Source organism: Odontomachus brunneus, unplaced genomic scaffold (genome assembly GCF_010583005.1).
Source record: "Odontomachus brunneus isolate Ranch 3 - 2012 unplaced genomic scaffold, Obru_v1 Obru_scaffold_010, whole genome shotgun sequence".
In the NCBI taxonomy this organism is placed as follows: Eukaryota; Metazoa; Arthropoda; class Insecta; order Hymenoptera; family Formicidae; genus Odontomachus; species Odontomachus brunneus.
In genome coordinates, this window is record NW_022639460.1 from 2,071,467 (window position 1) to 2,095,940 (window position 24,474).

The window sequence follows — 24,474 nt, forward strand, 5'->3', positions numbered from 1 at the left end:
CAGAGAAAAACGCCGAGTACTATTTCGACGGGTTACAGAGATGGGAGCATCGCTGGGAGAAGTGTGTAGATTTACAAGGAGACTATGTTGAAAAATAAAAAACAATTTTCAGAAAAAATGACTTGTATCTTTGTTAGGTCGGAAACTTTTCAGACCACCCTCGTATTTTAGTTCCAAGCATATAGATATACATAATGTTATATATAAATGTAAATTATTATTTAGAAAAAATTATTGAAAACAAATTTTTTAATGATTAGGAGATTAAAAAATTAGAAAATTTATAATAAAAAAAATTTTTGATGATTAAACCAAATTTTAATCTAATTTAGTCTAATTTAAAATAAAATAAAGTCTATAGAAACCAAGCAAAAAAATATATGGATGAATATATAGAGAAAAAAATGTATTCAAAATTGTCTTCTAAAGAGGAACAATTAATTAATTATCATAATCTCAACGTTTCGATTCCAAGTTTTTTCAGTACATCGCACGTAAAACATTTTTTAAGCAATTCGTCGGAGGGTATTTACCAAGAATTAAATGGACGGTGATCGAGAAACGCAATTGCAGTATTTAACAAAGGCATTGAAAGGCCGTTGTATGGTTAACATTCCTCATTGCCGTTCAATTTTTGCCTGCCATTTCCCTCTTTAGAAGACAATTTTGAATAAATTTTTTTTGCGTACATTCACTTTATACTTGGCTCTTATAGGCCCTATTTTATTTTGATTTTTAATCTCAGAACCTTTTAATACTTTTCTTTAGTCTAATTTAATTGCGAAAAAATGGCGAATCAACTACTAATTTTGTAGAAACCTTCTTAAAAAAGTTTCCAACAAATTTTGTTTATCTTGTTATAATACTATCTACAAAGCAGTGAAAAATTTTCTAATAGCAAGAAATTATTTTTCTTTAAAATAAAAATAATGATTTGGTAAAGCAGGGGCTAACGATAACAGAAGCATTATCATGAAAATATCTGTAAACGATACAAAAAGTTAGAAATAAAAAATTGATGAATAATTTATAGTTTTAATTATCTGTCCTTATTATCAAAATACATAAATACAAATACATAAGTTTATGGTGTTTTCAATTGAACGAATTTTAATCAATGTGCGGTCGATTAATGTCAGAAGTCTGTACCAATAAATCACAATAACAGAACATATAACGCTCGAATTTGATCGAACATAATCGCTCCGGGACCGACCAAAATCCATTCGGTTGAAAACGCTATTAGAATATACAGAGGATTTGTGATGCCAAAATGGCGTCATAATTACGGTACTTTGTATATCTAGTGACTTTACGTATCATGCGTGTGGGCGCGCCATGTGTGTGGTGCACGTTGTGTCACTAATTACTCATATAATATCCCGCCCTCCATTTAAGCAGCCCTTTCGCCGCGATCTGTGACCCGCGTGCGCGTGAATCACACGGCGATTACGCGCCTTTCGTTCCTCTCCTCCTGCCACCGTGACCCGTCATGCCGCAAAGTGGGGTCAAATGGAGTTTTATGTTTTAAAAAGACTACAGCTTCAAGATTTAAACCACTTTCGATACGTTTTGTGAAAGCTAATATTCGAAATGAAATTTGAAACAATTTTATCGAGTCAGGTTTCTGTCTCGTGCTTCCCTTCTTTTGAATCAGACTTAAAGAAGTTGGGTTTAGAAATATTTTTCAATCAAACATTAGGTAACTCATTTCGTATTTCATCTAATTTAACATCACACACACAGACACAGAGATACTGATATTAAAATTCAATATCCTTAAATATAAACTCTAATTATAGGTTTGAAAAAAGTCATATAGTCTGACATACATTAAGAAAAAGTAAAAATATCTGAAAAAAAGATTTTTGAACTAATCAGGATATATATTTTATACGTGGCCTTCTTTATCCTGCGCTATTGGCCAACTAAATTTAAGACAAGACGACTACGTTGTTGCATGTTCGTATTTTGGTTATTGAAAAACAAAATATATGATTAACAAGGTCGTGGCGGGCAATACACGGAAAAAGGTCGATTCATGTTTATGCAGTCAGTTACAACAATCACTTGCCTGCGAAGTTGTGACTTCGAAATTCTAAAATATAGGGTCTCTAGCCCCGGTATTCGCGCCGCATTCTTCGCGTCTCGATCAGATGGTCTGCGAAAACGATCGTCGCAACTTCAACAGGTTACTACGTCTACGGGAAGTCTGTTGCACCGACACTCGACGCAACACGCATCCATGGTACCGCGGATTGCCTCCAATTAGCGTCCGCCAGTTGTAGTAGTCGTAGTCATCGGCGTCGGCTTCTCGTCCTGGCCGGCTCGCTCTCCTAAATTCGACGCGGTTTTCTCGACGCGCCGCCTTGAGTAATTAACTCGTTTAATTAACGGAGTTGTGCACGTAGGCCGATAAGAGGCAACTCCCGCCTTGTTACGCGCCATGGAATTGCTGGAATTTCATCGTTGTGCTCTCTCTCTTTCTCTCTCTCTCGCTCCCTCCCTCCCTCCCTCTCCTCTCTCTCGCTCTCTCGTTCGCCCCTGGCGACTATTTTTATTTCCGCAGGAAATTTTATTCCGCTGAATTACGACAGGAACGTGTCTGTCGTGGACCACGTATCATCCGCATTCCCTCATCTCTCGATCTATCTCTGTCTCTCTCTATCTATCTATTTGTATTTTCCCCCAGCCCCGTCGCCCCGTTCCTATGGAATATCTCGATATTCACCGGTAAATCGTCTCTCGTAGTCCGCGCTGACGCATTTTCGATGCATTTTCACGCGCGATCATGCAATTATCTTTCTCTCCCTATCCATCTATTCTTATGCACGTCAACAATTCCGCGCATTCGCTCTATTTCTCTCCCCTGGATCAATTTATGTCGAATTTGCCTGTAATTTTCCGTGCGTATTTTATCACCCAAAAATATATAATTTTATCCTTAACGGAGATTAGAATTCTTTTTTCTTCCTTGGTACTACACTGAGGGAAAAATTACCTTAAAATCAACGAATATTTCTTTGGTGGGTGCCATTAACATATTTACTTAAATCTAAATTCTCTTTATTTAAATCAAATATTGTTTACCTGATTTAAGTAAACAATATTTGGTTTAAATAAAGAGAATTTAGATTTGTGAATAAATATGTTAAAGCACCCATCAAGGAAATATTTGTTGATTTTAAGATAATTTTTCCCTCAGTGTGAATATTTTCTTTTGGTTTCGGAAGAACTCTCTTGAGACCACATCTAAAGAAGGTTCCCGCCAAAAAATACAAATTACATTTTGTTGTGGATGATGCGTGGCGAAGTCAGCCAGCTCAGCTTAATAATGATATGCAAGACGAGATGCAAACAGCGATGCTGAATTAACGATGAATTCGCGCCGAAGTTTGTACTCGCGCGAGACGCCGCACGCTCCTCTCGGCGATTTCCATCTCGCGCGACGTGTGGGCCTGAATAGTTAAATAGTAATTAAAGACTTTCTAGACCAAGGAGATCCGAGAGGTTACTCTTAGGGCCAGCGCGAGCTCGCAATGCGTGCGATCACGCGTAAGGTGTAACGCTTAACGCTTCGTCGCGATACGATCGTCGTGGGCGTCGCGAGGACAAATGCAAACATTGCTCAGGTGGGCGACGAGCAATTAATTTCACTCCCACTTCACTCGCGAAGCGTTTTGAGAAGAGAGCGCGCGCTCGCATCGCCTACGCTTCTTCTTGTGTGCAGTTTGCTCTTTTCGAGACTCGAAAAATCCAACAGGTCTCTCCAAATATTTGCTAAACCGTGCGTCTCGCACGAGTGAAATATACAGGGCGCGCCCACCTGGATTAAACACGCGCCGATAGGAAAGTCCGACATGCAGAAATGCAGAATCGAGTTAAATTTTCCCGACATTTGCCATATAGTTATACAAACGAAAATTACTCAGTTTAACGGTAAAAGTTAAATAAATTGTTTTTCGCATCCTAAAGGATAAATGCTTTTTTTGAGTTTTATACTGAAACTATAGTTTACGACTGTATTTTTATGTTGCCATAATTTTATGAAACAATATACACGCCATTTTTATCTATGATTTTCTGCATCTTTCACATATACATTGCTTCACAAAATTAGAACGTTATAATAATATAATCGCTTCAGGTTATCTGGAAAACTCGAAATTACTCAACCTAATAGTAAATCACACTTCCTCAATTTTTATTATATAATTATGACAATGAAGCTCATTTTTTATTACATGTTCTTACTTATTAAAGTTCATTTTTATTGTATACTATGTTTTTACTATATAATTAATTACTTTTTGCTGCATATAATCAGTTTTATTGTATATAATTTTTATTATATCGAATTGTGTAATGAGTAATTTCGGATCTCTTTCAGATAAAATTAAACAACTGTATTTTCACTCTAATTTTATGAGACAATGTATATGCCATTTTAATTTACAATCTTTCCTCATCTTTTGCGTGCATTGTTTCACAAAATTACAATACAAAATGTATAATCACTCCGTAGATATCTGATATCCGAAATTACTCATTACACAGCCCTTCCTTCTCACCGCAGTAAAAAGTATTTTCGGACGCGTGTCCATAAATTTCTATCTCTCCCCACCACTCGTGAAACTTATCGGCGCACTTGAATGCAGTTTCCAAGTGGGACGTGGCGCTGGGAATTTTTCCGCGGGAAAATCACACGGCGCGAATGTTATCTGAGAACAGCGGCGTCGTTCGCTCCATCCCCGCACCGAACTCGCGTTTAAGTTTAATGAGCTTCGCCGTGAAGAAGGGGTTAATCGAACTCGCGACGGGCTCGACGGCGGGTTTCTTGCCGGGATTAAGGGCGGCGAGTTTCCGTATCTGCTCGAGCTCTCGCGCCGGCTCCGTCGTCGTTAGCCGCACCTCGTCTCGCCGTCGCTCGTTATTTAGCCAGTTTTATCGGAGCACTTCATCCGGCCGCGCCGCGCCGCGCGATCTATCGCCGCCGCGGAAAACGGCCACGGGTGAATTTATATCGCGCCGTTGTAACTCGCGCGAGCGCACAATATGCAAATATGTTTGCACCCGCGAGAGATTTATGCGCGGCCCGTGCCCGCTCGACCGCGGAACATCCACGAAAACAGCGCCACGGTGAAATTAGGTTGCGCGTCTGGCGAATAAGAAGAGGAGCGAGGAGAGGAGAAGGTTGTTTTCGGAAGTTTCCGCACGCGTCCCACAAATTTTCCTCGGCACGGGTGGATGATGGAGAAAGGGGTGGCCAGGCAAAAAGAGGAAACGTTCGTTCTCTTCGGTGGCCCAGTATCGCGGCTTGACGTAACTTAAACCAGTCACTACATTGAGAGAAAAATGTTTGGTATTTATGACTATAATCATATAGAGAAATAATTAGTATAAATTATCAAAACAACCATTTTTTAGTCAATTGTACTTTGTATTGTAATTTTTGTAATAATAACCTTATATGTATGTTACTGCTACTATCTTCGTGTTAGAACAACCAAAAAATAGCCAAATTGGGCCTCAACTATATTTTTTGGTTGTTCCAATACGAAGATAGTAATAGTAACATGCATATAAGGTTATTATCACTAAAATTATAGTACAATTGACTAAGAAATGTTTGTCTCTTGACCATAATTTATAGTAATTATTTCTCTATATGATTATAATTATAAATACCAAACATTTTTCTCTCAATGTAGGGATGCGCCATTTATGAAATTGTACATCGCAAATATGATTTATAAATCGCGCAATTTTATCACTAACGCGATTTTTAAACATAAGGAAACATGGGGCATAATGGGAACCGTAATGTTTAAATAAATATTACAGATTAAAAATGAATTCGAGATTCCAACCGAAAAATTTTAAATCTATCTAAATCTGTGCTAATTAAAGTATGTAATTTTAATATATTTATATTTAAATTTCAATTTAATACAATTTGTGAATATCAATTTAACACAAAATATTCGGATGACAAAGGTAACATGTTAAATTAACACACGAATATATTGAAACTTTAACAGAAAAATATTAATGAAGATCAGCTTTAACATAAATACAAAGTGTTTTTTTTTTACTGTACTTTTACAAAATGTACTTTTACTGTATATTATAATGTATATTAATATTACAATATATAGTTCAGCTTTATGAAAAATATTGTAAGAAGAAACATCTTTTTGATGTAATTTTCACAACAAAATGTTCCCCGTGTTGATGAAGAAAGATACGACACAGAGAGAAAAAGAAAAAAAGAAAGTGGGAGAAGGTAGGGAGAGAAAGAGGAGGTGGGGGGGGGGGAGAAAAAGTTCGCATCGATCGGCGCGCACGTCAGCGAAATAAATTCGCGATGGCCGAATAAATCGCATTTGAAACTTTAACGCGTAGAACGCGCGCGAGCGCGCCATACACGAAGTGTTTTAAAAGTGTTGAATAATTTAGACGTTTACGGCGGTGAATATTGTCCCGATCGCATCGGTCGCCCGCGAATAAAAGAGGAGGAGGCTGGATGGGAACTTTAATCCCCGAAAATAATACGATCCGCGAGATATCATTCCGCAGCCTCGCCGACTCACTAATGAATAGTTAACGAACGCACGTCACGGCGTGAGCTCGTTAAGCGCTGCGCGCAAAAATTATTGCGAGCACTCGAATGCTCCCCGGCGACTAACTTCGCAACGTTGCAGCTCGACGTCGTTCCTTGATTGCTGTAATCTTCCTCATTCACCGGTGTGTTAAATGCGAGCCTCTCTATGAGCGTCATGAGCGAAAAGTATTTCTCTCTCCTTTTTTTGAATGACACACACGTTTCTTCCTTCATTTCCAGCGTGCTCTTGTTGGAGTGAAATCTCTCTGAAAACAAGTGGAATTTTAACGTGAGTACGTTATTCGAAGGATCTCGACTCCACAGGAATGAATGTTTCAATTATTTAAAATGAATTTGTTCTTGTGACGATTACATTAAAGTCACTTCTTAATTTTAAATGAGGATATTTACTCGATGATTAAGTGTAAAGAACTCGCTCAGTCTGAGTAAAAAATCACTCAGACTCCGAAAAATCACTCGAATTTGAATTATTCGGCTCTGTCACACTCTATTTTTAATAAAATAATAATAAAATAAAATTTTATTCTAAGATATTCAGAAAATATTTCGAAAATTTCTTGGGATAAAATCTCATTCAAAACAAGTAGACATTTACTCGAAATGCCAATTATGAAGAGCAAAATAAATTATGCGTTAATATAGCAAAGTAAATTAAATTAATTAAATATATTAAATAAAGTTAATTAAATAATTAAATAAACTAAATTAATTAAATAATTAAATAAAATTAAATAATTAAATAAATAAACTAAATTAAATAAATAAAATTAATATAATTAATTAATTAAATAAATAAAGTAAAATAAAAAATGTAAACTCTTTAAATTTGTTGGAGTGAAATTTCAAACTCAAAAAGTAGAATAACTATCGAGTCATTCAAATTAAAGTGATTTTTTATTCATATCGAATAAATTTCTCACGCTGAGTTGTCGAATAAATACTTTTATTCGAAATTGAAGAATGAATCTGATAGACACTCACAGATTCACTCTCTTCAATTTTGAGTGAAAATATTCGTTCAAGGCGAAACATCTCCTGAAAATTTGCTCGAATACAAACGATGCAGCTCGTGTCACTCCATTCTTCGAGTGCAATTTCCCTCCAAGAAATTTAGGCCGTGGCTCAGAATCGAGTTCGCTCTTCGAGGGACTAGCCGTCGTCGGAAATCTAATCGGCGGTCTGTGCTTATCATGGGCAAATAGTGTTTCGGAAACGAGTATCGATTCGGACGCGTGCCGAACAGCTAGAACATCGTCGGACTCATGCGCAAACCTCCCGCGCCCGCGCCGGTGGACTAGCCCCAGTACGAAAAATATATGTGTAGTCCGAGTCCAAAATAGAAGTCGATCAATACCACGTGCGAAATGTAGTATCGATGCTGCTAGCACCCGCAATATATATATCGCGTGACGTACTTCTCTCTATCAAAGCCGGCCTCGCGATACCACTCGCGCGGTATTCCCGATGGCGGGCGATTTCGCGATCGCCTGCATCGCGCTGCATCGCGGAATTTCTCCGTCCGAGAACATATTTCATCGTTGCATCCACGGCCGCATGAGAAAATAATGCAGAGCGGGATATTTCGCGCGGGTATCGCAAATTATACTCAGATCGACGCAAATCGGCCGCTCTCGTGTTAATCCCCCAACTCGTATCGTGAAGAGCTCCACGTGCATTGACCCGTTCTGCAGAATGAGGATTGTTACGCCATCGAGATAATTGCCCGATATACTTCTTCACGTTTATATTCTGCAGTCGTGATTCAACTGAAAAATCCGACTCTAAACAGAAGCTCATCCGGAAAAAGCAGATTTGCTGCTGAAACAACTGAAAACCTCGCTAACTAAAGCGAGAAAAAGCTAATTTTATTTATATTTTTATGAAATTTTTGCTATAATTTTAATGATAATAATCTTATATGCACTACTACTATCTTTGTGTTGGAACAACCAGAAAATATAGTTTAACCATCGAATTGAGCCTAAACCATATTTTTGGTTGTTCCAACATGAAGATAGTAACATGCATATAACATTATTATCACTAACAATTACAGTGTAATTGACTAAAAAATGATTTTCTTTATCAAAATTTATAATTATTTCTTTATCATAATTATTTCTCTATTATATCTGATTATATTTACAAGTTTACCAGATATTTTTCTCTCAATGCACTTGTTTCCGTGCAAGTATCTCACGCGGGACAAGTTCTAAGCAAGATACTGGTTTGTTATGCTCCAAGATCAAATCCTTTCAGAGCAACATGCAAGTACAAAATACTAATACAGACAACACGAAAGAAATACGAAAGTACTTTGTTAAAGTGAGTCAGTGAAACATCATAGAAAGCAGTGAATATACACTGATTTGCAGCTATAAGTACAACACTGAAACTGCTCAGTGGTATACTTATAACCGATATCAGTGACTGCTCATTGATTCACTTTACGAGAATAATAATACTCAGATTTGGATTTGAGCTTTTTGAATCGTATAACACATGCGACGTTACATTTGCGCGATTCAACTGAAAAATTCATATCTGACTCCAAATTCCAATCGGACTATCTCACTTGAGACCAGTCCCACGGAACGACTATTAATACAGGCCTAAGAGTCGAGAGATCCGCCGTTAGTGTCCGCCAGCCCCGCCCGCGGATCCTCCTCTTCGACGCGCGTCCTCGCATAAACAAAATCTTAACTGAAGCACTCGTTAGCCGTTCTCTCGTCGTCCCATACGCCCAACCAGTCGGAACAGATTCCACCTGAAGTCAGCCCGAGTTCGGGAAACGTTCGCGCCCGCCAGCCGAAGGATAACCGCAACATCCGCCGTCGCGAAAGCACAGCCGCGAAAGCAGCATCCTCCGATGCTCTCCGGCGGGGAAGGAGCAGCCAGCAGAACAAGATCAAAAATAAATTAATCGGCGAGAGGATCCCGCGCCTCTCACGCGCCGCACACGCACGTGAAGGCAGGAGGAAAGAAAAAATCCCTTCGACCGCGGCGATCCGTAACGGTCCCTCGATCGAGCCGATCGAGCGGATTATATCGCGCGGAACGGCGGAAGATGAGCTTCCTGAGCTGAGTTTCTGGGCTCCAGCTGGCAGCGCGGCTCGGAATTCAACGTGGCGGGTTTCGCGGTAGCCGTAAACAATGGCTCGGCGGAGCCGCGCTACTACGTGGATCACCTGCACCGGCAGCACGTGCAGCTGCAGCAGCAACACTATCAGCACCAGCACGAGCAGCCGCCGCTGCCGCCGCCGCCGCGCTACCCGGTGCAGATGCTCGCCGGCCACGTGGTGCCAGCCTTGGCCAAGGAAGTGCTGGAGCCGCCGTCGCGCCGCAACGACCTCGTGTACGTGCACTGCGCCACCACGGAGGACGAGGAGGCCGAGGACGAGGAGGAGGAGCCCAAAGGGCTCACCAGGTCTAGGTCGTGGCTCTGCTGCCCCGGTGATCGCCGAGCTGATAAGACCGTGCCTATACAGGTCGAGGCCGATAGCAAGGACAAGCAAAATGCAGTAAGTTCTCGCCTGTCTTTCTTGGTCGCGCAGGTGAGGGTGAAACGGTGGCAAAGACGCGCGGAGGTGGGAGAATTCGTACGCAGGCGTGATCGCGAGCATCCGGAACCTGCGTTTTGCGTCGATGTTAATTCGCGATTTGTCGTCGAGAAACGCAAGATTACAGTTTTCACGCCATGCGAGCTTTCTCAATCTTCGTTTTGTTTACATAACGGATACATATTTTGTGTCTAAAGGTCGTTCTAGCATTTAGTTGCAAGCCGATCGCAAGCAGACGCAGTTCTTATTGCGGCAGTCCATCAGAAGCATCAATGATGCTATTGACGTTTCCGATTGGCTACCGCAACAAGAGTTGCAATCGACTTGCAACTAATGTAGAACGACCTTAAAATATGCGATTGGAATCTGAGACTGCGGTGAACACACTGAGAGAAAAAAATAGTTGGAATAACTATAATCTCACTATATTTTATAGTTCGTTTTGGCCTCAAACATATATTTATAGTTCATCTAAACGTGAAGATATAGTAGAATGAACACAGATTTATAGTCACCATCTTATTACTCTATATATATGGTAAAGCACTTTTTGGGAATATAGTTACATGTACCTATATTTGCCAAATATTCCAATTGTATTGACTATATAAAATAGTTAATTTTCTCTTACCATTCAATATTTGCCACCTTACCATATTTTTTATTTCAAATAATTATATATATATATATATATAATTCTTGGTAAAAATTTTACGCGGGTCAGTTATACTATACTTATATTGTAAATATTACAAATATTATGGTAACATTTATTATAAAAATTATATTCCTAACTATAATATTTTTACTATGCCATTATAGTTCCAAATATTATACATTTTTCTCTCAGTGTACAAACTGGCATGACAATCTTAAGAGGTTACAAGACTCTGACAGGAGTAAAAACTAGGCAAAATTTGAGAATAATTTTCGTAAAATTTAAAATTAAAATTTTCAAGTTAATAGGAACATGAATTTTTTGTTATGTATGTCTATTAACAATATTCATATTAAAATTAGATTTTATGGTGAATATTGACACCACAAAAAATTTATGTTCAATTCTGTTCTATAAAAGAACCATGCTTCAACGGTAACCGTCGTCTCAATAGGATCTGACATTAGTATCAAAACTTTCTTTTTTATTTATTTATAATTATCGGTTCTCACGGAGCGAGTTTTGAAAACAACCATATTTCGAAGAATATTTAATTCATGGTTGATTTCAACGAATTCAAGCAGAGACCGTGCAATTGACGATTTATATGAACGAAGAGAATCAAAGATCGTTCAATTGACAAATTGGATTCAGCAAATTTAATTAAAGGTCGTCTCAGTGATATTGACTTAGCTAATTTACTTAATTGCCGGTTAACATGAACAAATCGAAGAACATTTGATTACTCAATCGGTTTGGGAATAATATTCATAGACGGAGCATCGCAGTATCGTGGAAGATGTCAATAGTTGAGGAGCGATGAATAGAACTCCGTGTTGGGGGAAGCACTGGTCTAATTAAGCATATGAATGATTCATATGACGCTCATGTTTGTCGCATAAATCGATGAAATAGAAATAGAATAGAATACTGGTTTATTATGTTCTAGGATCAAATTCTTTCAGAACAAGTACAAAATACTAATACAATTAACGAAAGAAATACGAAAGTACTTTCTTAAAGTGAATCAGTGAAACATCATTGAAAGCAGCGAATATACACTGATTTTCAGCTATAAATACAATACTGAAACTACTCAGTGTTATATTCATAACTGATATCAGTGACTGGTTCACTTTAAGAGAATAATGATTTTAGAATAAAAATTTGTCCCAAAAAAAATAATACGTCATATTAGATGTAATATAAAAATCTGAGTATGATCTTTAGTAAATTTAACGCTGCATATCAACACATTATTACACAATATGAATTTAATAAATTAATTCAACACAATATATTTAATATTAATATTGACACAATTTATATAGGAGTATATTCATGAGTATAATTAGTGTACTCTCTCATGAATATAATTAGAGGAATCGTGTAAAGTTTCCATCGCTGATTGTCTCACGTCGTGATAATCATGAAGGTCTGCCTGGGATACTTGAAATTTCTTGCGAGCTTTGTCGGAAATTGATGCTCGAGACGCGCGCCACGCCGGCGACACACGTCGTGTGCGCGCGCTTGAAGGGGAAGTTTAGAAGGAGAGGAGGGAGGGAGGGGGTGAGAGAAGGGTCTCTTAAATTTTCCATCGCATCCTCGGAGATGTGCCGGGTGTGTACACACCGCGTCGCTGCCTCTCAGGTAGCTCGCTGCTCCCGTCTCGTCGCAAAGACACGCGGCAGGATTCGGCGGCTGATTTATCGCCCGCTTGCCGTCCGCGCGGAGCTGACTTTTTCCACCGTGCGACGGTGGTATGACGTCGCCAGGAAAACCTGTCAACGACTCGATACGGCGAACAGGGATTGCTCTTTTGAGGCAGAGCGCAGCGCGATAAATCACCGCGTCCGCGCGTCAGTCATACAAACGGAAACACAAAAGAACTCTTACTCGATAAATTGCACGTCAGTCATAATGAGAGCCCGGGCGTCGACAAATCCGACGGCGCTTTGCCTATTGGCGAGTAATGAATTCCGCGAGATGTCCTTTGGAGGATTGTCCTTCGTCGGGATTGATATTCGCCGGAGACTCTCGTCGCGCTCGCGTCAGTTCCGCCGTGAAAGCGGATGGAATTTAAAAAAAAAGCAGAAAGGAAAGCTATAAAAATAATATTTTACCTACACTGAGAGAAAAATTCTTGAAATCAACAAACATTTCTTTCATGAGTGCCATTAACATATTTACTTAAATCTACATTCTCTTTATTTAAACCAAATATTGCTTATTTAAATCAGGTAAACGATATTTGATTTAAATAAAGAGAATGTAGATTTAAGTAAATATGTTAATGGCACCCATCAAAGAAATATTTGTTAATTTTAATATAATTTTTCACGAAACGAACGATATCAATTAATTAGACCAATTTAAGTGAAAATAATAACTTCAATCAAGATGCTGGGATATGGATGCTTATGGCTTGTGCTAATGGATCAGTCCCAGTCAGAGGCCAATTAGCCAATTCCTGACATGGTTTTAGTGAAACCTTGAAGAGACTTAATTAACATTCGCCATGATAAGATCCAAATAAAGTCAAATTAGCTAACTTTGATTTTGGTTCTTAAAGGTAAAATGTTTAAGCAGAAAATTTCACGTAATAGGCTAAAATCTATTAATATTAATCAATCTTACTTTTTACCTTTAATACATTTTTTATTAAATATGACACATTTACTTAATTTTTTCAACAAGATTGATTCAACTTAAGTTCTTGTATGTGAAGTTCCTTGCAGTTGCAAAAGTTTTAAGAAAAATTGTCATGTATATTTATGCTTTTATATTTATTATTTATATTTTATAAGAATATAAAAATATGTCGAACCTTCGATCTTGGAAGATTTTAATGTCGAAACTTTCGAAGCAGAACCCTACTTTATAGGATCTTGATAAAAGTAGGGAAAAAACTGCCTGTACTTCTTTTTAACCTCCGTTTTAAATTTCTACCCGGGAATCGTCAACGTCGTTGCCGTCGTTGTTGTTGTTGTTCGCGGGAAGTCGAAGAAAAAAGCGATGACGTGAACTCCATCTCGTCATAAGTTCGCGATAACCTGTCACGCGGTATTATGAAGGATAATAAGCATGAGTTATTGCGAAGTTATTAAGACATGGTCCTTAAATTTTGAAAGTTCCAGATCCGTGATGGGATGCCTTTTTCTTCTTCTCTCTTTCCATTTCTCTCTCTCTCTCTTTTCTTTTCTTCTTTTTTTCTATATTTTACGACCTCCAACTTTGGCAATTTTGTCCCGTGTAATTTCGTCGCGATACGAGGGCAGATTAAGCGTTCGCTTCGCGCGCGAAGCCGCTGCCACGCGATTCTAATAATTTATGACGCGTATCTCGAGATATGAGAGCCCCTTCATCGCTGTCTCCGCGGACCACCGTTGCTCGCACCACGTTCCACCTCGTCGCACACACCCTCACAGTTTTTCGACAAATTTCTCCCGGACTAATCTCGCGGTCAGGTCACACGGTCGAGAGACAGAGAGGAAGAGAGAGAGAAGAAGAAGAAGCTCTTCTGCTCCGCGTGCGAAGAGGGCGTGCAACCTTCGCGAAAATTACTTCGAGGCAATATCCGATGAAACGGCTGGAGAGCGGAGCTATCGATCGCTAAAGTGTAATCCGGCTGTATGCTAAGATTACTACTCGTTGCGCAACCGATTCTTTTCCTCCTTTTCTTCTTATTCTTTTTTTATCTTATGCGGCGCGTTGAACTCCACGTGCAGAACGAAATCTATCCTTGCGGGAATTGAACTTTGTGTCTGACCACGAGGTAGTAAATTTGCGTTTAACATCGCTGTTAGCTAATAATGTAACGCTCGCTTCTTCTAGTAGCCGCACTGGGAGAAAAGTGTCTAAAAAACGAACAATATTTACTCGTTAGATACTAATAATGTATTTACTTAGATTTACATCCTTTTATTTAGGTAGAACAAAAGGTGCTTTCTCGTAAAAAAAAAAGTTGCAGTTTTATGAAAATGAGAGTTAAGGAAACATTATTTAACTTCATTATACTTTCATTTTTATCTATTTTGTCACAAGTAAAACTTAGGTTTTCTTTTAGTGGACATTTGTGAAAGAATATTTTAGTGCAGTATGAAGAGAGAGTTAATTTATTTACTTTTAATATATTTAACATTTATTTAAACATTACGGTTCCCGTCACGCCTCAGGTTCCCTTAAAATTAAAAACCGTGTCAGCGATACAAAATCGCGATTCAAAGTCGCATTTGCAATATAAAACCGCGCGCGATTTGACATCATATTCGCGATGCAAAATTGTGACGCAATACTCGTATATCGTATTTATCACGTAAAAAGGTCGCGATGCACAATCTCATAAATCGCGCATCCCTACTCCCTTGCTCTCCGCTCTCGAGAAAAGCGGTTCCGCGATTGCTCGCTCGATCAGGAAACCGAGGAGAAGATCGCGCGAGTTCTTCACGTGAGTTGCGATAAGAGGCAGCCTCTTCCCATAATAATGGATCTCCGCTCGTGCGTGGCCGCGAAATACGCGCGCGAACCGTGAAACTAGCGGCACCCCGCCGCATTCCGCCGTGCATTCCGCAGCGCGCACGATCGAGGCACTTGTCAGGTACACTGAGAGAAAAATGTATGATATTTGGAACTATAATGGCATAGTAAAAAGATTATAGTTAGGAATATCTATTTTATAATAAATGTCACCATAATGTCTAATATTTACAATATAAGCATAGTATAACTGACTCATGTAAAACTTTTATCAAGAATTATAATTATTTGAAATAAAAAATATAGTAAGGTAGCAAATATTAAATGGTAAGAGAAATTAACTATTTTATACAGTCAATATAATTGGAATATTTGGAAAATATAGGTACACGTAACTATATTCTCAAAGCGTGCTTTACTATATACATAGAGTAATAAGATCGTGACTATAAATGTGTTCATTCTGCTGTATCTTCGTGTTTAGATGAACTATAAATATATGTTTGAGGCCAAAACGAACTAAAATATAGTGAGATTATAGTTATTCCAACTATTTTTTTCTCTCAGTGTGTATCTCGCGAGAGTTCTGCCGTTACTGTGACGAGAGAGAGAGAGAACGAGAGAGAGAGAGAGAGAGAAAGTATGTCTGTGTGTATGTGTGCACTGAGAGAAAAATGTATGATATTTGGAATTATAATGGCATAGTAAAAATATAGTTAGGAATATAATTTTTATAGTAAATGATACCATAATATTTGTAATATTTACAATATAAGTATAGTATAACTGACCCGTGTAAAATTTTTACCAAGAATTATAATTATTTGAAATAAAAAAATATGGTAAGGTGGCAAATATTGAATGGTAAGAGAAATTAACTATTTTATATAGTCAATATAATTGGAATATTTGGAAAATATGGGTACATGTAACTATATTCCCAAAGCGTGCTTTACTATACACATAGAGTAATAAGATGGTGACTATAAATGTGTGTTCATTCTGCTGTATCTTCGTGTTTAGATGAACTATAAATATATGTTTGAGGCCAAAACGAACTAAAATATAGTGAGATTATAGTTATTCCAACTTTTGTAGTTATTCCAATTTTTTTCTCTCAGTGTGTATCTCGCGAGAGTGCCAGTTCCGCCGTTACTGTGACGAAAGAGAGAGAGAGAGAATGTCTATGTGTATGTGTGCGTGTATATGGATACGCAATAGCGGGGTTGCATACCGCGTAAAGTTCAACCGGGGTCGCCGTTGTTGGTGTCTACAAGTTGAATCTGTTAACACCGATCCGGCGTTTATACGCGTTACTGATTGACGGACATTAGCCAGCGCGACGATATCTCGTTGTCGTGGCTTGACGTTTAACCAAAAACAAACCCGGGGATAACCGTGAACTCGGGGGCAACGAAGAAAAAGAATGCTACACGCAAGGCAAATTGAAGTATCGCGCGTGGCCGCACGTGGAATGGCGATGTGACATTCACGTTGTTTGTGAATGTGTCCCCATTGTGTTGTTGCGATATGTCGACTCGAATAATTTCTCGTGGCACCTTTTGTCGGACCTTGATACAATAATTGTTATTATTACAAGTTTGCGTCAGAAATAATCTCTTTGCGCGATTACATTTCAACGAGAAACAGACACAATTGTCATACGGTACGTGATTAAGGGAAATCAAGTCTATTTTTATATAAAAAAATTTTTTTTTTAAACAAGTGCAGTTAGCTTCAGAGGTATGTTACTTATGTGTTCCTTTTTAAGGTATTTATTCTAAGAGGAATAATAAATATCTCGAAAAATCACGAAATGATTCCTTTAAAAAACGTAGATACTTTCTCCTTATATTCTTCGTCATGAATACAGTTAAGCTAGTTAGAATGAAATTTTTTACAAATGTATGATATACTGTTTTAGATAGTAAAAATAATTTTCACTCATAAAATGATTGAAATCGAGCATATGGACGGGCGAGATAAATTTGGTAACTATTAATATTTATCTTATTAACGTAACGAAATATATTTGATAACTATCAACTATACTTCTATTATTATACAGGATGTCTAACGCGTACCAGAGCTAATATGTAGCTAGAATAGGTCTGGGTTATAGTAATGAAATCGGTGTCTTTTTTAAACCACGTATAATTTTGAGATACTAACAAGGAAAGATTTCTACCGAGTGACAGCGCATTATTTGACTGAATAATTTGGCAACGACTTCTTGGTACTTGTTACGAAATCCTTTCAGTGCACACGACGAGATTCACGTCGTACCAACGAGACAGATGTCTCTCGTTTTGCTCACTCGACTCACTGGACCGCGAAAATGTCCGACGTCTTCTATTTTTCCGCTTTCTCTTCTCGCATTTCCCCGTGTATCATCTGCACAATGTAAGGCGCTCGTCATTTCTATGCCGCCGCCTTCGTCGATGTAGGTTAATGGCATATGGTCCATGAGTCTTTGTTGCCTCAGCGTCTCGACTAGATCGCGACTCCGTTGCCTTGCGCTCTTTTTGCAACCGACACGGAAAGTTACTCGCTAAGGGCGCATATTCTGCGTGCGCTCTCGCGTTCTGCTCTTGTGAAACTGGCTTGCGGATTTTTTAGCACGCCATTTTTAAGGAGGAACTCTTTTAAGATCGATCTTGTTGCGCAACATCTTTTATTTTCGCCCCAGAATTTGGCTTTGGAAAACTTATCAAATATTTTGTTGAACCCCTCCAAGATCTGTTAATTATTTTAAACAGAAGATTCCACTAAATTGGCCTTCGAATACTTCCGTTTACAATGGCATTTTATCAAATAAACCGATGAAAAAATTATGAACCGATATTTTTCATCGAATGTTTCCTGATCGGATACAAAAATTCATCGGTATTTTATGATCGGAAATATCCGTTTGTTGTTTTCTTATCGAATAATTTTTCTCACCGCGAACCCGAACTCTTTGATTTTGATACACTTGCCCTATCGCTATTTAAAAGTATGATTTACACTCTCAAAGTAAAAAGGACGATTTCACTTTTTCGTGTATTACTCTTAAATTAAAGGAGATAGAAAAAAATTTGTCGAATAAAAGTTTAATGATAAGTTAAATGCTGTAAATTGACATAAGCATAAATTGAAAAATACATCTAAAAAAATTTTTTACAATAAAAGTTTTTTTTTATTTATGCTTATATCAATTTACAGCACTTACCATTAAACTTTTATTCGACAAATTTTTTTCTATCTCCTTTAATTTAAGAGTAATATACGAAAAAGTGGAATCGTCCTTTTTACTTTGAGAGTGTAAATCATACCTTTAAATCGAGATAAAGCAAATGGAATATACTGTTATTCGTGTATTGATTAAAGCTGGCCACACACACTTTCCGTAACAGTAACCATAAGACGTAACGTAAGAATTGACCAATCATGTTGAAAATCGTCGAATTGTAAGGTCGCCATTTTTATGGATCTCGATCGTAATGGTCAATTCTTACGTTATGTCTTGCGGTTACTGTTACGAAAAGTGTGTGTGGCCAGCTTTAAGCTAGCCACACACACTTTTCATAACAGTAACCATAAGACGTAACGTAAGAATTGACCAATCATGTTGAGAATCGTCGAATCGTAAGATCACCATTTTTATGAATACTCGATCGCAATTGATCAATTCTTATGTCTTACGGTTACTGTTACGAAAAGTGTGTGTGGCCAGCTTTAAGCTAGCCACACACACTTTTCATAACAGTAACCATAAGACGTAACGTAAGAATTGACCAATCATGTTGAGAATCGTCGAATCGTAAGATCACCATTTTTATGAATACTCGATCGCAATTGATCAATTCTTATGTCTTACGGTTACTGTTACGAAAAGTGTGTGTGGCCAGCTTTAAGCTGGTGGCACATAGAAAAACTTAAGCAGTAAAACGTAAGCAGTAAGCAAATTGACCAATCACAGTCATTGATTCTTCTTACGATCCAAGAATCAACGACTGTGATTGGTCAATTTGCTTACTGCTTAAGTTTTTCTGTGTGCCACGGCCCTTACTCTACATAACAAAAGTGTATCGAAATCAAAGAGGGTTCACGGTGTTCCCTTGTCAGTATACCAGGAGCCAGTACTTCAGGAGGAGATGTCTGTCCAATTGTCATCGTCGCGGTCGCGACGCTCGCGCTGCTGAGCGCGAAGAATGCGCGAAACGACGAGAAGATGTCTAATCTAATTGCTAATTTGTCCACGATCCGACGTGTCCTGGGCCGAGTTCGGTAATCGAATCTCTCGCTCGTGATCTAACTTGACGATGGAACTGCGAACCGCCGTGCCGTGTCGCGCCGCGCCGTGCCGCATCGCCATCCTGCCGGCCGGCCAGCCGTGCGGCCTTGTAATTGAATCCTTGATTGCTTTTTGTTTGAATTACACTCCGACCGTCGTGTCCCCCCTGTTTGCACTGGGCCGACACACACACACACACACATACACACACGCAGACACACATACACACCCCTGACCTTAACCGAGCGTGAGAGGATCCTTTGTGAATGAAACGTCGGAAATTGCGAGGCCTCGCATCGCGCGGTTACGTCAAACATTTCATCATCTTGTATTACAGCTCCTGTAAACGTTCCCACTGCAAAATATTTAACCACTATTTCGAATTATGTGTATGGTCGAAAGAATGTGGACAGTACAGATTTATTTTTACCCGAGGAGAGAGAGAGAGAGAGAGAGAGAGAGAGAGAGAGAGAGAGAAAGAGAGACCAGTAAGAAAAATGATGAATATTAACTATCCTGCGCTTGCATTTTCTTCCCGAAATAAGTACTAAAATGGTTCAATTTTTCCTGCGAAGAAAAATACTTACTGTTTATTTATAATTTTTGGACTTGCTAATTTCAAAATTTTGGTCAGTTTCGCAAAATTGAAAATGTCGAATGCAAAATGGAGGACCTGAAAGTCCTTGTGTTTACTTGCATGAAACTCAATTGCTATGAGTTTTTAAGGGGGAGGGGGAAGGGAGGTAAAGAAATATATTTTTACTATAAACTATAGTAATATAATAATTAAGAAATACTAAAAAAGACACTTAAGCCACATAGTCTTGGGGCCGTATAACCCCGCTCTCTCCTACTCTTCATCGTCACAGCACTATTACTGCGTGACTATTACTGAGTCTGTCATTAGCAACTTAGTGATAGTTTGATCATCTTAATTCCAAACTAATGTACTCGCAACCATGTGCACTTACGTCGTTTCGACGATAATTGTCGTAAGGATAACAACGGCGATAACAATAACGATAACAACGGCGATGACAACGACGTGACGGATACATAATACGCGTTTCTTTTCCGTTGAGAAATAACGCTCTTTATTGTTATAAATTCGCTCTTTATAAATTCGCTCTTATTGTTGTAACGTTCTTTATTGTTACGCGGAAAATATGGAGATATAAAGGAACAGTGAAGCTTGGCTTGAATTTATATCGCGTTTCTACTTTCTCCCGCACGTAGGTACCGGATCTTTACCGCAGGTACCGACGTTGCAACGAGGTGGGGCCATCACACAGGGTCTGCCGTCGGGACAAGATGGTGCTTCCGAGCAATCTTTTCCGGGCAGATGAATGTACTCCTCGGTCTGTCCCATGACCGTAGTCGAAAGCACGACGGCGATGGCCATCAGGGCGATAATTAGCTTCATCGTCGATCGGCTGCCTGCAAGAAAATATACGCAAAACAATATCATTCCGCCGCTAAGAAAAGCGATTTATTTTTTTTCTTTAAAATAATAGTTACATTTTCGGCACAGAATATTTTCTCAATAAACCTTACGCTCATCGTAAATTTTAGAAAAGCTTGTTATTATACTGAGAAAAATATATTTGAAAATTTATTTGTGAGATATAAAATTTATTTCTGTGAAATAAACTTTTATCCCGTAAATAAATTTCAAATAAAATATTCTTTTCTCAGAATACATATTCTGAGAAAAAAAAAGAATTCACCCTCTATGAAATATTACAAAACTTTATCGAAAGGAAGGTTAGTTCGAGTCTGAGCGAACCGAATTTTTGTTTTAATTCAATTTATTGAAATATGAACTTATTGCTTAGAATGTATCTTGGATAAATTTGATGTTTATGACAAACTTATGCTGGTATGTAAACTTATGAAACGCTTAGAGCAAGTAACATTTACTCGAATACAGCATGTATTTTTCTATTTAACAGAAGACGTTTAAAAAAAGATCGTAATCGTGATAGTTTGGTAACCTTCATTTTAAACTAATGTACTTGCAATCATGTGCATTTACGTCGTTTCAACGATAAGAACGAAAACGATAACAACAACGTGATGGATACATAATACACGTTTCCTTTCCGTTGAGAAATAACGCTCTTTATTGTTATACACGGGGAAAATATGGAGATATAAAAGAACGGTGAAACTTGGCTTGAATTTATATCGCGTTTCCTTCTAAGGCCTTTCGCACGTAGGTACCGGAAGATAGTCTTAAAAGATTGCCGATCACACACATAGAATCATCGTATACAACATTATCCGTGTTATTGCTTCGAAAATAATATAAATTGTAATAGTATAAAGGAGAATTGCCTAAACTTATACAGAGTGACATCGAACAAGGTGGCCAAACTTCGGAAGAGTATTCTACTCTTCCTAAGGATGAAAAAAGGTCATATAAACATAGGTCCGAAAACTCGTCCTTTCCGAGACATAAACATTTTTCTTATGTATGATAGAATATTGTAGGAATATTTGAAGCTTAGTTAACACGCTTTGCATCGTCATAGGAAATTATTTCCAGCAATTTCTTTAAGTAAGCTTTAAGGCTCCTGGCTAGTCATATCCGCGGCCATATTGGTTGATGATGTCAGAAGCGAGAAATTGCACACGAATTTTGCGCCCGAATCATTGCAAAATAAAAAGATATAACAAAAAAGATAGAAACATACATAAAAGATATTAACAAAGAAAAAAGATAGAAATATATATAAAAGAAATTAACAAAAAGAGTGACACTTGCAATCGATCCTACATACTCGTAAAATGCTCCGAATAATGTTCATTTCCCGAAATAATATTTACAACACTGCTAAATATACGTGTGAAAATCGGCTTATTTTGACAGGAGATCAGCTATGAGACTCAGTGCGGAATATGATAGAATAAGTACTATTATAGTTAAAATATTAAAAACACAATATCCGGAGTATTTTAACACTTCCGCAATTGTGTTATGTGTGATATGTAAGCACTACAGTCAATAATAACGCCGTGATTTGGACGGAAAAATTTAGGTGGCTGTTACACACATACGCACACATACATATACATACGATGAGCGAAGTTCTTACTTCTACCACTAATGGCTGTGTTGCCACCGTCAAAGCGGACTTCTCTCCTGACTAGCCAGGAGCCTTAAACATTCCTACAATACTCAATCATAAACAAAAAAGTATTTATATCTCGAAAAGGACGAGTTTCCGGAGCTATGTTTATATGATCTTTTTTATCCTTAGGAAGAGTAGAATATCGTACCAAAGTTTGATCACCTTGTTCGATGTCACCCTGTATAGGTGCGACCAGGACTAGATGCCTCATATTTTAAAATTTCGAAGTTACAACTTCTCAAGCAACTAATTGTTGTGACTGATTATATAAACATGATAGAAACAGCCTTCTTCTATGTATTAATGCGCGTCACAATCCTGTCAACCATATATTTCTGACGTAGTCATCTTGTCCTGGTACCAATTTCAGCGTAGGGTGAAAAGGCCACACATAAATATGTATATTCTAATTAGTAGTTCCGTAATCTCCGTGAAAGGTCTCTACAGTCCTGCTGCCGGCCTTTAATTATGACTCAACTTTACTTCGACTATATGCTGGTAGATTTCAATCATCTTATGAACACATAAATTGCTTTAATTATCCGAAACAGAGTATGTCATATACTTGCAAGAAACTTCATTCTAGTTAGTGTAACATATCGCTTGACTTTACATGATAGAGGATACTGATACAAAATTTTGAGAGGCGCGGAAATTTACTTTGCTACTACTAGACCAGTCGTTTCTATTTTTTAATTATTTTTTAACTATAATATTACTCCGATTTTAATGCAACACAGGGAAAAATATCTCTGCTCTAAAAGGATTATTTCATGATTTTGTATCCACTGTTCTTCTCAAGATCACTAAAGAAAGCACATAAGTAACATACCCCTGAGACTATCTAGATCCGATCTCTCCTACTCAGGATTAAAACAAATTCAAATCGTAAGATGTTGAATGCCGTAACGGTCACCGGCATAATTTGGCACAATAGTATTCTCTCTACCAATTAAATTACGTATAAAGCATAATTAACACGTTCGCTACCAATTTCACACATATATAACACAATGATATCTCACTATAAATCAGCGTCGTATGTGTAACGGTAAATAAATTTTTTTCTATATCTATATGTGTGTGATCAAACTAAATATATTTTGCAAAATTTTGTAAAAAAAGAAAAAATATAAAGTGGGAAAGGTCCTTTAAATAAACCGTGGTAGAGGACGTATTAATCGTGCTTGAAAAATTGATTTATATGGTCAATAGGAAGTGAATGAAATGGAGTATAGTCGGTTGCACACTTTTTCCCGAATGAAATTGCAACGCTTTAACTTGTCAGAATTGAAAGCTACTGTTAATGTATATACATTCACAGTAAAAAATAAAATGTTAATTTTAAAATGTTTTACATATCTCTCCCAGAAAGTCCACTCTAATCTTTGTGTAAAAATAACTCATTCATGGTGCGTTACTTATTAATGAATTACGAATGTTAATTAATTGACATTCACCGACTTTTTCTTGCATTCGTGTTTGTTATTTTGACTTTAAGCTTAATATAAAAATAACATAAAGAATAGTAAAAAAATACACTGAAAAAATATTTTATCTTTATGTTTTTGAATTTGCTGAGCTCGAATATAAAATTAAAAATTGTCCAAAATGCTGAAAAATTTGTAAAAATGCAGTTTTCTACAGAAAAACCTCGTTTTTAACCAAGTATTTTTTAATGAACGATTGACAATTGTGAACGATCTTATACGACTTTATCAATAATAAGATCACGAATTATACAC

General features: G+C 37.7%; 1 protein-coding gene across 8 annotated transcripts in view; it reads left to right on the forward strand.

Annotated features, from left to right (window-relative positions):
- LOC116840583 (colorectal mutant cancer protein) overlaps window positions 1-24,474 on the forward strand; it is a 99,708-nt gene that overhangs the window by 61,535 nt on the left and 13,699 nt on the right. The window contains exon 2 of one of the 8 annotated variants that reach the window (XM_032807455.1): window positions 9,335-10,146. The exons of 5 other annotated variants lie outside the window; for them this stretch is intronic. In XM_032807455.1, coding sequence (XP_032663346.1) covers window positions 9,907-10,146 — 240 coding nt within the window. In that variant the 5' untranslated portion in view covers window positions 9,335-9,906. Of the gene's footprint in view, window positions 1-8,712; window positions 10,147-24,474 lie in introns of those variants that run through there. 2 more of the 8 variants (XM_032807454.1, XM_032807453.1) reach the window with 2 other exon arrangements.